Raw genomic sequence first — 14703 nt, forward strand, 5'->3', positions numbered from 1 at the left:
GTGCTATGTAGCTGTTAATACAAATTTCTGCAGCGTGCACTATACGGCGTTAATAGTTCATAACATAAAAAACTTGGCGACGGTAGACAAACGCATCACAATGGCGACGGTGTAAAACCGTGGCTAATTGCGACGGTCTTAAATTAAGTAGCGACGGTGTTATAATTTCGCGACGGTTTTCCAAAACCGTCGCTACATTTGCGTAAATTTAAAAAAAAAATTAAACTTTTATATTTGAATACATTTTTATAAAAATAAAATAACAACTATAATAAATACTCATATCTGATAACAATTAAAAAATACTCAGATCTTAATTAACACTAAAAAAAACCAAACGTAAAACAAAAAAGGAATTTAAATCGAAACTTAAATCAGTAAGTAGAGAAAAATTTTAAGTATTGTGAAGAAAATTGGAACGAAGATTGAGTATAAATAGAGAATTTACGATTTTTTAGCGACAGTTTATTACTAAACGGTCGCCGATGTGAGTCAATTAGCGACGGTTTATCATTAACCGTCGCGGCATGAATCGGCGACGGTTGGTTTTAAACCGTCGCTAAATGTGGCCTTAAATCGGCGACGGTTTTATGTAAATTGTCGATAAATGTGGCCTTATAATCGTCGCAACTATATAATTAGCGACGGTTTTACTAAAGTCGTCGCTAATTTGAAATTCGACTTCATTTTACGCAGCGTGCTTATAATATGCATGCCGTGAATAATACTATTGACGGCGTACGATTAATGTACGACGTTAATTTCTGAACACGATTTTTTTTAAATAAAATGATTTACTTTTTGCATCACACATAAACTTGCACGCCATTAATAATACTATTAACGGCGTGCCTTTATTGTGCGCTGTCGATTATATAATTTATTAACAACACACATAAATGCAAGTTGCGGATATTACTATCCGTAGCGTGCATTTAATGCACGTCGTTCATAATAATATCTGCAGCGTGCTTTTAAAGCACGCCGTGAATAGTATCAAGTTACTATCCGCAGCGTGCTTTGAATGCACGCGTATAGTGAGCGTGCTTTGAATGCAAAAGACAAGTGCCACATTAACAAGGTACGCCGTGAAAGTTATTTGCAGCTGCGTTAAGCACGCTGTTGATGACGTGCTGTTTTTTCTGTGTGTTATGTGATATGAAAGAGTCCAAGTAATTTCCTAAGGCGAGGCGCGTGTGTTTTGAATAGAATAAAAGAACTTGGAAGCTTGATTATTTGATATAAAAACACATTTACGAGTTTAGACTATTAACCTAGTATAATAGACCTATTAGATAATATTTTGTTTAGGTTGTTTTTCGAAAATAATACTGAGCCTCCAAAAAGTCCCTTTTTTGGTGAAAAATTGATTACTGATTTAAAATATGACTCAGTATGTAAAAATACTTAAAAGTTGTCATTTTCAAAAATACACATTAAAACATATCATATATTAAATAAATAAAATAATTATTTAATAAAAATATTTTCTCTTACGGTCACCGGCCTTTGTTCCTCGATCGCGTCTCGAATAACCTTTAAAACAGAGTTTTTATGCATATTAATAGAAATCACATTTTAAACATGTAAATATGTCTACCACAATCAATTTATGCAATTAAAACAATTTAATTAAAATACATTAAAACAAATTGATAACTTGCATGGATGTGGTTCACGTGGACCTTCAAATTTTCGAGACGTTACAATAAAAAAATACATTTTTTATGTAGGTTGGAAAATTTATTAGATTAAATGTTAAATGCAATATTTGAAAATTTTAAACGTTAATTAATATACTCAGTTCATTAAAATACAAATTCTTTCATCAAATTTTGCATAAGGTTACATTAAATATCGAATTAAATTTATTAAAATTTATGCTAACTGTTAAAGCATTGTGATGATAAAATTTCTTAAAAATGTAATCCCAAAATCGTTCACCGTAAATTAAACGTTTTTTAAAAAAATCGACATGGAAAATGGAGTCCGTGGCCAAATTCCTTTCACCTTCAACCATGCATTCACATTACAACACACAATTGGAAATGATCCTTCCCTTGTTATAGAGGTTCACACACAATTAGAATAGGTAATAATCCTTGTACAGAGGTTCACATACACAATCAGACGTTTAACAACAACATATTCTTGGGCTACATTTATCCAAAGATTCTAATGCTGGTTGAGTTCTTACGACCTGAGGATAAATAAGCAATCGACCGATTGACTTCTTGCTGCCCTCAAGGTAAATCTAATAATGGTCATCATATGGCTGGAAAACATATTCGTGCTTGGACGAATGACCATGATTAAATCTACGATGGGGTGTAGCATCTCAATCTCATTAACAATCAATCATATTCATTCAAATGCAGGGTTATTGAAATTTGAGTTTTGATGCAAAGAAGATCGAGTTGATATAAACTTTACCAAACTCTCCCCTATGAGAAGGATGCAACAATGAGAAGATTTTTGCACAAAGAGAGGGATTAGTAACAAATAAACAATTTTACCATTTTCGTCGTACGCAGAGCCAGAATCCAAGAAATACTAGTATAATTACCAAACCATTACCAGAGTAATACAAATAGTGTAGGAAGGAAAAAAGGATAAAAAACATGACCCCGCCGCCGCCTCCGAAAGGTAAAAATCAGAATTTCTGATATTAGGACTCAGTTCCTTCGACCTTTATTACGTTTAGAGGTAACTACAGTCCATCCATCTACTTACTTCAGGTACATTTCTCCAAGGCTAGAGTTGCCATCAGTGATGATGTTCTTTTGATTGAGGATAGACTCCATCATACTGGTGCATCAACCTCCATTTCAGATGTGATATCTTCCCCCCAAAATTTCATCTTCACTGTCATCCTCGTCGTTGGAGCCAGCCTGAAAACAACCAAGATAACAACTTCACAAATTACAATGACTAATACTAGATTTGTTTGTCATTGCCAGGCCTGCAAGGCAAAACAAAGTGAGAGTAATTGACATCAATCCATGTTACATAAAAGTTAAACTTTAAGACACTTCTCAACAAAGACAGCATGAAGATTGAAGCATTTTTAACTACTAGTAATCGAACACATGCTTTGCGCGTGCCCGAAAGTAACATAAAAATTCACATTGAGTTGTTGGAGAAAATTTACTCTTTTTTTATATCTGTAATTGAATGATATCTTGGGAATACTCCTGCATAATATTAATCAATGCAAATTTCCACATTCACAGAAACTTTAGGTGACATATTTTGGATACTAAAAGCAAACGAACTTGAAATTTTGAATGATATCTTGGGAATACTCCTGCATAATATCTAATAAGATAACTGCTTCCTCACTAATAAAACATCTAATGGCATTAGAACTATTAACAATGGAAAACAAACTAACCGAACACTTAAGATTTTAAAAGAGTGATAATTACCTGTCTGACATAAGAGATACGAGAAACAACTGCTTCCTTCAATCTCACTGTTGTGTTAAAATTGCCTTGTAAACGCTTTTCACACATTATCATAATTTTTTCAACAATCTGAAAAATATGGAAACTTGCGAAAATTATGCACCAGTCGTGGAAATAGGACCGTAGTGCCAACAAAACGGGACCATAGTGAGTCGTGGTCGCCCCAGTGATTCTCCACGGCCATTTGAATTCCTTCTTGGAGCTGCGCTACGGCGATGAGTTCTTGTTTGGAAAATTAGCATTATTTGGCAAAATTTTCGATTTCCGGTTTTTTTGGGGACGTCTGAGAAGTGAGAGGTTGATTCGATGCTGGGTGTGGGGGCATATCGGCCAGGATTTCATTTCATGGGTGGGCGGAAAAATTAAAAAAAAAAACAAAATGAGCCAGAAACAATTCTGATCCTTGGATGCACTCTGAACTGTCTACAGGATAGCATGAAATATTCCGAAGTGAGACCCAATCAATCTTTTTCTCGTTGACCACAACTAATTTTTGTTCCTACTCAGATTTATAAAAAAAAAAAACCTTTTCAAACTTTTTTCTTATTTATTAATCACATAACTCTTAGGTCAATTTATGAGTTTCTAACCGATATCTATAAAAAATATTATTTTTTTATATATAGAACAAATCGACCCATCATATAGATCTATATCCGCAAAATCGTCTCAGTAAGATATCTACTCGTGTTTTATATAGATGATTTACTATATTTCAAATTGAAAGTTAATTACGAGACTTCAAATTAAAATTAACAAATGTATGTTAGGAAAAGAATTAAAAAAAAAATTGTTAAATATTGAATATATATATCTGACACAAGCTGATAAAAAAAATGATATATATATAATTGAACTTTGACTGGGAAGATTTCAGGATAAATTCGACACTACATGGGTTTTATGGCTCAACTTTTCTCTCGAGCATACGATCAAATCGTAGTAACTAAAAAATCGCCTTCGTCGTCGTCGAATCAGGCTTAAAAAAATCATTTAATTTGACAATATTAAAGTATGCAACAATGGATGATACAGCCAGAAAGCTACCACGATTGAATTGGAACAGGTAAGATGAATGGTACAAGTGTGTAGTAACTAAAATTATAATCAAAAAAAAGTTTACAGTATTCCAAAGTATATGATTGTATTATTTTCCAAGAAGGAAAATATATGCTATTAGACCGCGACAGAATGACCAATCAGACAATCCAGTGATAAAATTTCAAGGATTTAGAGTCGCTCTTCCCAAAGAAACAACAGTGGCAAATGCTGCTTCCCTTTGAAAAGAATACAAGAAAACCTCAATTTGTTACACTATTGACTGAAAACGTATAGTACATTGCTTCCTGGTCCCCAACCCGTGAGAGAGATGGAAATTAAGCACATTTGGCAGCAGGACTTTCAAAAATAAAACCCTGGAACAAGATGGTGTGATACAATCTGACCCGTGACGGTCCAATTCCCAGCCATAGTGAAAAATGCCTTTGATATTTTCGAGTTTGGTTTGTCTTAATGTCAATACATTCCTTTGAATACAGGATTGGATCGGCATATGCTCGCTCCATGTTCCTCGTACTCTGCTTTAGTGTGGCATGCCTGAGTCAAGTAAAACAAGCAATTTTTCAACGTTCATATTGACAAAAGACAGAAAATTTGTGACCAGATCTAGCTCAACAGAATTGAGCATTGCACGCCATATGGGAAAACAAAATTTACCGTGAAAAACTCAGAAGTCGAGGCAAGTACTGAGCCTCCAAACCAAACTGCACATCTCTGGATAGGATGGCTGGTGACATTTACTTCCACGGGTTTGGCCTTTACTTCTCCACCAAGCCGAGCATCTGATGCCTGAACTCGGGCGTCGACAATCTTTTTTAGGTCCCGTTGCAACCTTCTGTGGAAGTCTTTAAACATGGTTGATCCACCAGATAATACTACATTCTGCAATATCATGAAAGCAACTTCTAGAATCCCCAGAAGCAATGAAATCGAGAAAGGAAGCACAGATCAAAAATAGAAAACACAATAGAGTTTGATCAAATAATTCTCGGTACCTTGTACAAGGCTCTTCTTGTATCAATTGGTGCTGATTGAATGCATTTGTCTATAACATCTGGTAAAGGGGAAGTGAAATCACTGCTATAAATTTCAGGATTGAAGAAGATCTGCAAACAAAAGCCAAACAAACCATCAGATGATAGGGCTGCCAAATATGTGGAATTCTCAAAAATGATGTTCCGTGATGCAAAGTGTGAGCCATCCTATTCAGAAACGTTTTAAGGAAATTGCGACATTCTGTGACACATCATAATTGTATCTAAGGTAGACAAGCTTAAATTGAGCGAATAAAGTAGACCTCAGGGCCAAGGAACCGCTCATAGCCTATGTCACAAGAATATGGAGCCCCTGTCTTTGGCTTAGTACCTCTCCACTGCTTAATGTATTTTGCCGGCTCTTTGTCATGCTTATTGAACTCCTGAATTTATCCAAACCAAAGACCAGTTAATAACAATTTTGGAATGTCACTGAAAGCTATAAACTATAAAAATATAAGTCAAAACATGCAAGTTTAGGTTAGTTTTTTTACAATATCTTCCATCCATTAATGTCTTAATAAGAAATGAATGTCTGTGTGTTGTGTAATTTCTTGGCAATTGCAAATATATGTACAATACATCGAAAATTTGATCCATTCTGAATACTATCATAGTACAGACTACACCTTGACAATGTCGGAAGATGTGTAGCAATGCATTTCCTTCACCTTCCGGGCTACTTCGAAGGACTCCTCAGGTGGAACATGTTCTCCTCTTTCCTAGATGAAACTACATCAGGAGAAATGACAGAAACGGTACAGGAATCACAGAATGAAAATGGTTCACTAGACTTCACCTTGAGGGTAAGCAATTCATCTCTCAAGATTCAACAAAACAGCAACAAAAATAAAGCATCAAAAGTTTGTTCCTAGAAAAAACCTTTTTCACCGCATACTTTTCAATGAAATTGAGGAAAAACAGAATCCCAGATGTTCTTTGGAGACCATGAATAAAGAGCAAACAGAAAAGAGGACAGATTTTAAATCATGATGAGGATTTCTTCCTGCTTGCCATCTGAGATCACTCTTTATAAAGCTTTTTAATTATGGGGAAGCAGCCATGACAGTTGTGATCACTACATTCATAGAAATCTAAGTTGAAAGATAAAGTAGCAAAGCAATTATCAGACCAGCATGGTAAAAGGCAGTTACTGTAAGGAAAAGGAAAAGAATGCAATCCTCGACAATAAAAACAATTTCCTCTTCTTCAAAATTTCAAAGAAATCTTATTCAGAAAATCAATGGATATACTATCAATAATATTACTGCAAGACATGAATGATCAAGAAGCCATACTCGCATGAGCTGCTGAACAAAAAGAGTGACATCTTTTCCTGAAATTGGAATCGACTTGATGCTGCTCGCAATAACATAACCATCGGCAACTGGTACAACATGAGTTGCCCCATCTCCCACATCCACTACAACTCCTGTCATCTCACACTAAGAAAAAATGTTTAAGAAGATTAAGTAGGCAACTATGCATGACAGTATTAGGGAAAGCCACAGTTTTAACGAAATTTTTTTCCTTCTGCTCATCATAGTCTATGCCACTGAGAGCTGCAACTAAATATTGCATGGAGAGAGAGACAGAGAGAAGTGTAAATGCACCATGCAGATTAGAAACATGAGCTCTGATTTTTTAGTATCTGAATCGGATTATATAAATTTTTTTGAAGTCCAAAGAAAGTATAAAACTTCAAATTAAGTGATCAGCAGAGTATTTTCAAATAACCTTTCCACAGTAGAAATACTACAGAAAACAAAAATCTTTGCAAAATAAAATCCTCAACGTCCCCACTCAATGGCAATTATTGACGTGGCACCAGATTTGATTAGTTGTGCACACAATATGGAGTTAACAGTATTTTTCTACATCAGAAAACTAAAAGAAGAAGAGGATCATCCAGAAGTTAACCCGCAAGCCATAATTAACCCTCAAACAAATCACGTTATCATCCAGAAATCAACCCATATTCATAATTTACCCTCAAAAGAATAAATTCGACAATACACCAGATAAATGCCCAAAGTTGTTGCAACAGTAACCCTTTCTTGGACAGTATACTTTTTCTCAAACTTTATTTTCCTTTCATGTTTGATTGCTATCTATTTTCTGTATATGTAGCTTCAATCCTACCAAAAAAAATTAACAAATCATAGGCTTCATATCACTTCATCTGTTCATTGCCCAAATGTACAAAAAATAATCTTCTATTCAAATGTGGCCCATGTTAATACTTTTGTGAATGATAACTGACAGAGTATTCATAGCTTATACACAAGATCAGAAGAGCCGGTATCCTTTTAGAAAAGGAGCCAGCTCTCAGAGTAAAATATCCAGCCAGATAGCAAATACAAAGACTCCATTCATGTTAACAGCTGTCTATATGCATGTCCACGCAATTCGATTGGAAACAACTTTTATGATAATTCGTCAAATAAAAACTCCGTAGCTCTTTAGACCTCTTATCACAATTTTTAACGTAAATTCTTTATCTGTAAGTTTTATGACTCAATTCTCCAAACAACCGGATTATCAAAAATCACAAAAAACAATCCGAAAGAAAAAAAGATTGATTTTATCATTCCTAAGCAACCAAAATGAATCCTGACCTTCGATGTTGTGTATCCAGCAGCCAAAGCAAGCAATGGCTGCACAGCGATATACAGCCCTGGAACATTAAATGTCTCAAACATGATTTCCCCAGTATATTCTCGGCTCTCCGGAGCTGTCAACGGACTCTCTGTTAACAAGAAGTAGTGATCTTCCGGGTTGCAGCGCAAATAGTTAAATATACATTGCTGCCAGAATCTCTCCATTGAGTCCCAATTATCCACCTGACCGTTCTTGATAGGATAGCTCAAGTTATAAATGCTATTAGATTTAGATTTAAAAAACGCCTCGTCTCCTATATTAAAATCCAGATCCGCCATCACACCAGCACTATGCTGCGCCAACCAATTGCTTCCCTTAGAAGAAGTAGCTCGAGGCTGGTTGAGAAATGACTCGTTTACTGCAACTACGGTAGGAAGTATAAAACTTGGCTCTACATTTCCAGCAAAACCCATTTTCGAATACCTGGAATAAAACAAAAGAAAAAGAAAAAAACAAGTTCAATCTTTAAGCAACCCATCTGAAAATGAACAAGTATAGCCAATGGAAGAAAAATCAGCTTAGTCATCGGGGCATTTCATCAAACACTTTTAACTGATGTAGCATGAAGAATGAAAAGAACGATGAAATTTTGACCAAGTACCCAGTTCCATTATCGATTACTACAGCCGGGCGACTGGTGAAAGGGTCCATGCGATACAGAAAAAAGAAAATGTTGCCGAGTTCTCTGGAGGGATTTAAGGAAACCGGCGATCATGGTCGTTGAGATACCAACGACGGCTTTATATCGTCCATGTCATCACGAAACAATCCAATCGCCGCCGCTGGCAAATCATCCAAATATCACCTCCGCCTTCACATAACCAATCGGAGTCAGCAGTGTCTGCTTATTTGACAGCTTGAAAAATCGATGGTGATGATCCCTGCTGCGTGAAAAAGAACGATTGCAATGATTTCCGGGGTTCTCTTTTCTGGGAAAAGTCGAGACAACAGAACAAGACTTATGTGGGTTATGGTGGTGTTTATCGAAATCTTTCTCTTTTGTTGGTGTGGGTGGGGGGAGGACAAAGAAACGGCGGAGTGCAAATTAAAAGCGGGGTGTCGGCACTAAGGAGTCGGTGTCGGGAAAATGGAAATGGATCTGAATCTGACGTTGTGGGGTAGACGTCAAGTTAAGGTAAGGTGGGTGGAGAATTTTCTCATTTATGGGTGCACGTGTTTGTGGGAAAAAAGTAATAAAAAAATATTTTCAGTTCAGTTTTTAGGTTTTTCACATGTGTGAGACCGTCTCACAAATTTTAATATGTGAAACGGATCAATCATATCCATATTCACAATAAAAAGTATACTCTTAGCATAAAAAACAATACTTTTTCATGAATGACCCAAATAAGAGATCCGTCTCACAAATACGACTCGTGAATCCGTCTCACACAAATTTTTATCTTTTTATATTGAAAATCAAAGTTCGAAATGTTTATTTTTTGTATGAACTCATAACAATTGAAATATAGAGAAATTTAAAATTTTTGATGTGTTTTTTTTTTAAATAGTTTGATATGGATATACATATATATATATATATATATATATATATATATATATATATATATATATATATATATATATTGTTTGAACTTTTCAAGTTCGTAATCTTGATTTTGATGATAACAAAACTTGTTAATTTGTGTTACTAATAATCAACCTTAGTGTGCAGAAGCTATACTCATTCACGAGCTGTTTACATCGCAAGCTGAAGACCTAACTGATCGCACAAACTGAATCAGTCTAACTGATTACGTCAATTGAGCAGTCCAGCTAATTGTCCAGTTGATAGGTGGTTCAGCATGAGAACCTCAGAAGTCTATCCAGCCAAAGGAGTGTTCAAATGATGAAAAACTCAGCTGATCAATTCAATTGAACGAGAGTGAAATCAGTTCATCTGACGAGTCGACTGATTTCACCAGCCCAACTGAAGATCAGTTCAGCTGACCAGTTCAGATCATCAGTCAGTATCTTTCAGTTGTAGATGAAGACAAACTCTTTCAGCGGATTCCAACTGTGAGTGAAGGTACAAAGTCATTGTCCAGTCAAAGAACAATAATGAACGTTCCATCAGAGCATTAAAGACAAAACGTTTTAGAAGGACAATCGGAAAGTCGAGACACAAAGTCCAAGAAACGAATTCAAGATGCAGCAGATACAATAAATGAGTCTCACCGTACGTTCAGTTTTCCCGCCTATATAAAGAGAATATTAGTGAAGACTCAACAAGAAGAAGCAGAAGAAAAAGAGTTATATACATAAACAAAAAGCTTCAACAAGAAAGAAAATAAATGGCACGCATATTGCACATCAACTTTCAGAAGCAATCAGCCCAGAGGGACACTTTAACATATTATCTGCTTAGTTTAGAAGCTTACTTCCCTCAGTGTGTGAGTACATCCTTGTTCAGTTCTCACACACAAACACTCTCAACCACTCAAATAAAGTCTTGCACAAAGACGTTAAACTTGTGTATGTAGTCTTTGACACATAGACGTTAAAGAAGTGTTGGCTGGAAGGTGCTGCATTCAGTCGTAGCTAGGAGTTCAGTTTAGGCAGTAGTGTAAGTCCTAGCTGAGTGGGTTTGTACAAAGTGTTGTATAAATCAAAGTCTTCTATTGGATCTTTCCCGAGACGGTAGAAGGGGTAACGTAGGAGCAGTCGAAGTGTCCGAACATCCATAAACATATTTTGTGTATTTAACTGATGTTTTCAAATTGTTTGGCTCAGTTAGAGTATCCATCAGTTCAGTTGTCATCATAACTGAACTGATGAATGCAAAAATCAATCTACCCTTTTTCAATAATTCAGTTTAAATGAGTTAAAATATTTTCTAATATAACAGTCTTCTTCACGAAGAATTACTTCGAGTTTCTTCCGATTGGTCTAAACCAAATTCGATTTAATCCATCGATGTTAATATTCTTAGAAAACGAGCTATTACAGTTCATTGTAGAATATAGTGTTTGAAATGCCTTCAAAAGCACTAACACAATCGATCTTTCATATATATAAAGGTATGTGTGTGTGTGTGTATATATATATATATATTTATTATAATTATTTATTTAAACATAAAATTAAATCGAAATCGAGTAACTTGATATGTTATATATATGTGTGTGTATTTATTACAATTATTTATTGAGTCAAACTCGAGTTCGAGAATTTTAATTTTTCGAGTCAAACTCGAATAGTATGATATTTGAATTCGATTCGACTCTACTGCATCCTAGACATTTCAAATTTATTATTTCACATTACTCTTTACTATGATGTAGCATAATTTTTAATATAAAATGAAATCTACTTTTTTAAAAATACAATTACAATGAGAGTTGACTAATTTGATTAAATAAACATCAATCAGCATGATTTGAAACTTCAGATAAATTATTTTTTTTTTTTAGAATCACACGATTCGATCGAGAATCGATCACATATCCGGTCTGAAACATCATTAAAAAAAATTTAGCAATCAAATCCGTCGAACTGAGGAACGGGTAAACATGTTCAACCAGTTGAACTGGTTTTCCCATTTATTTTAAAATTAATTTTAAATATTAGATGTGATATTTTGTTATACATATACACAATTATTTGGAATTTGGATTTTGCTAAAATTACTATTTTAGCAGTAAAATAATTTATGTTTTATTTAAAATATATTTATACTTATAATTAATATTTTGAATATATATGTGGTTAGTTTTAAAATTTTGGTAAATATTTTTTTTATATTTATATACATAATTTTAAACTTATATATATATATATATATATATATATATATATATATATATATATTTATGACTTATATACATATTTAAAATTTTATAAATTAAAATAACTTATTTATGATATTATATAATTATTTTATATATTGCGGTCCGAGTATCGGTTGAATCGATCTAATCAGTTGAATCGTTTTTCAAAATAAATCGGTTTACTTATAAGTACGGTCATGAAAACGTCGTTTAAGAGAGTGCTGGAGTCGTGGAAGACAGCAGCATTTCGTTGGTAGAATGAAGGGTGAAAATGATATTTTGGTAGGCATAGAGAAAATGTCGGGAACTTTTAATTTTATAAATGAGCTGTGTAGAATAGATCTAGGAATCAGTCTAATATGGAATGGGCTAGATATGGGCCCAAGACTACCAACAGGAAAGGGCAAGTTCTTACCCTGGGACAGATTCCTGACGGGCTTGGCCCAAAAAATGATAGAATTTTTTACATTTAAAATAAAGTTTAATTATTTTTTTTTAAAATTTTACAGTGGGATGATTGATCGATCATTTTATATAAATATATTGAGAGTAAAACTTTTGATATAACATAGACTATGTCAATTACAGAACCAAATAATTTTCATAATTTTAATCCAATTATTTTTATCCTAATAATTTAGCTTACACGTATATAGGGCCGTGCCTATTAAGAAACAAATGAGTCTAATGACTCAGGTCCATATTTTTTTTGGGGCCCAAAAATTTAAAAAAAAATTATTATATATAATACTAGTTACTAGATATCTCAAAAATAAGTATTTATTAAAGGCAAAAACTTGTGTGAGACGATCTCACGGGTCGTATATGTTAGACGGATCTCTTATTTGGATTATCCATGAAAAAGTATTACTTTTTATGCTAAGAGTATTACTTTTTATTGTGAATATGGTTAGGGTTGACCCGTCTGACATATTAAGATCCGTGAGACAGTCTCACATGAGATCAACTCTTTATTAAATGAAACTTGCTTAGCCTGTTATCGATTTATTCCTCAATCTTCCCCAATATTCATCTGCAGACAAGCCTTAATCGACTCCAGTCATTTCGTCGTCTCTACGTTTGATTGAAAGACCCGTGAGTAGCTGTAAGTCTATTTTCTTGTATTTGCTTTGTTCGGGCTTCTAATTTTTTATCGTAGTTTTTTACTTTCTTCGGGGTTTTATGTAATATTTATAATTTACGCTTTTTGACTGAAAGTTTGGTGGATGTAATGCTTATCCGGCTTTCAAATGCTCATATTGCTTATAGAATCTTGTTGACTGTCTCGGTCACAGTAGCAAGTGCAGAGCGAAGTTGCTCAAAGATAAAGCTCATCAAAACTTTTCTCCGATCAACCATGTCACGAGAAAGATTGAATGGATTGGCTATGTTATCGATTGAGAAAGAAATTACTGAACAACTTGATTATACAGACTTGATTAATATTTTTAGCTTTAAAACTGTTAGACGGGTTTTTTTTAGTGATCATTTTAAACATGTTTGATACTTGTATTCCTTTAATTTTTTATATTGTCTTTGTCGTATTGATTTAATTTGAAAAATTACTATGGAACTAAAAAAATATGAACACACATTAAAATTCAGATGCCTCTTTTTAAAAATTAGAATCAGACCCAAATATTGTTAGGATCGGCCCTGCGAATAATAGACTAGAGATGTATATGGAGAATATGTTTATTGTCAGACAATTTCAATCCTCGTATAATTTTATTAAATACAAACACTCAATAAAATATAATGACTAGTTGTTAAATAACAATTATATTATTCAATACTTGTAATAATAAAATGACAAAAACTTATGTGAGACGGTCTCACGGATCATATTTGTAAGACGGATCTCTTATTTTGATCATCTATTAAAAAAAATATTAATTTTTTTGCTAAGAGTATTACTTTTTATTGTGAATATGGATATGGTTGACCCGTCTCACAGATTAAGATCCGTGAGACGATCTCACATAAGATCCACTCTAATAAAATTAGACTTTTACTTAAAGTCCAATTCATTTTTTCGAGATATATTCAAAGTTGAATTAAAAAAATGTAAAATATTCGACTCAATAATAATTATATATAATATCAGTTTAACAAATTTTTTACGTTCAAAATCGATATCCAACCGATTTGAGCAATATTTATTTTTTAAAAAATAATTAACCTAACTAATCAAACCGAAATTCCGATTGAGCCGGTTTTCTCGATTTAACCCGAGAATTCAGGCTCAACTCGAGTCTCGAGCCGACGTCGACAAATGATCTCCACGGTGCCGGTTAGGCAAACGACCACGGGCAGTTTTACCATAATAACACCTCAAAAGCAAAGACTTTCAAAAGCAAAGACTTTGTCAGCCTTGTGGCACAAGTCTTCTCAAACGAATCGAATATGCTACAAATAAAGTTCGAATATATCAGAGCTCAACACAAATTCCATAAATTCTAATAAAATCAAATATTTTTCGAAAACCTAAAACCCCTTCTCTAACAATATGTTATTACACAAAACCGACAACGACTCGTATTAATGTTTCATGTTCAAATCTAAATATTCGATTAGATACTCAGTTATAACAAATTTCACACAAGTTTTTTTTTTAAAAAAGAAGCTCTCAATTCATGATAAAACATCTAACTCAATATTTTTCGAGTTTTTTTTCCTAGACCTTGGGTAGCTACAAAGCAAGCAGGAGAG

At 33.9% G+C, this 14703-nt stretch overlaps 1 protein-coding gene across 1 annotated transcript; it reads right to left on the bottom strand.

Moving 5' to 3' along the window:
* Nucleotides 1–4745: 4745 nt before the first annotated feature.
* LOC140816255 (actin-related protein 3-like) lies at nt 4746–9340 on the bottom strand. The gene is made up of 8 exons (XM_073175381.1): nt 8823–9340; nt 8179–8644; nt 6859–7005; nt 6190–6282; nt 5824–5943; nt 5522–5632; nt 5184–5408; nt 4746–5063 (listed from the first exon to the last, which is right to left on the bottom strand). The coding sequence occupies exons 1-8, from the start codon at nt 8870–8872 to the stop codon at nt 4983–4985; spliced, it is 1293 nt and encodes a 430-aa protein (XP_073031482.1). The 5' UTR covers nt 8873–9340; the 3' UTR covers nt 4746–4982.
* Nucleotides 9341–14703: the final 5363 nt, after the last annotated feature.

The sequence above is a fragment of the Primulina eburnea genome, chromosome 16 (assembly GCF_022965805.1).
Source record: "Primulina eburnea isolate SZY01 chromosome 16, ASM2296580v1, whole genome shotgun sequence".
Taxonomy (NCBI): domain Eukaryota; kingdom Viridiplantae; phylum Streptophyta; class Magnoliopsida; order Lamiales; family Gesneriaceae; genus Primulina; species Primulina eburnea.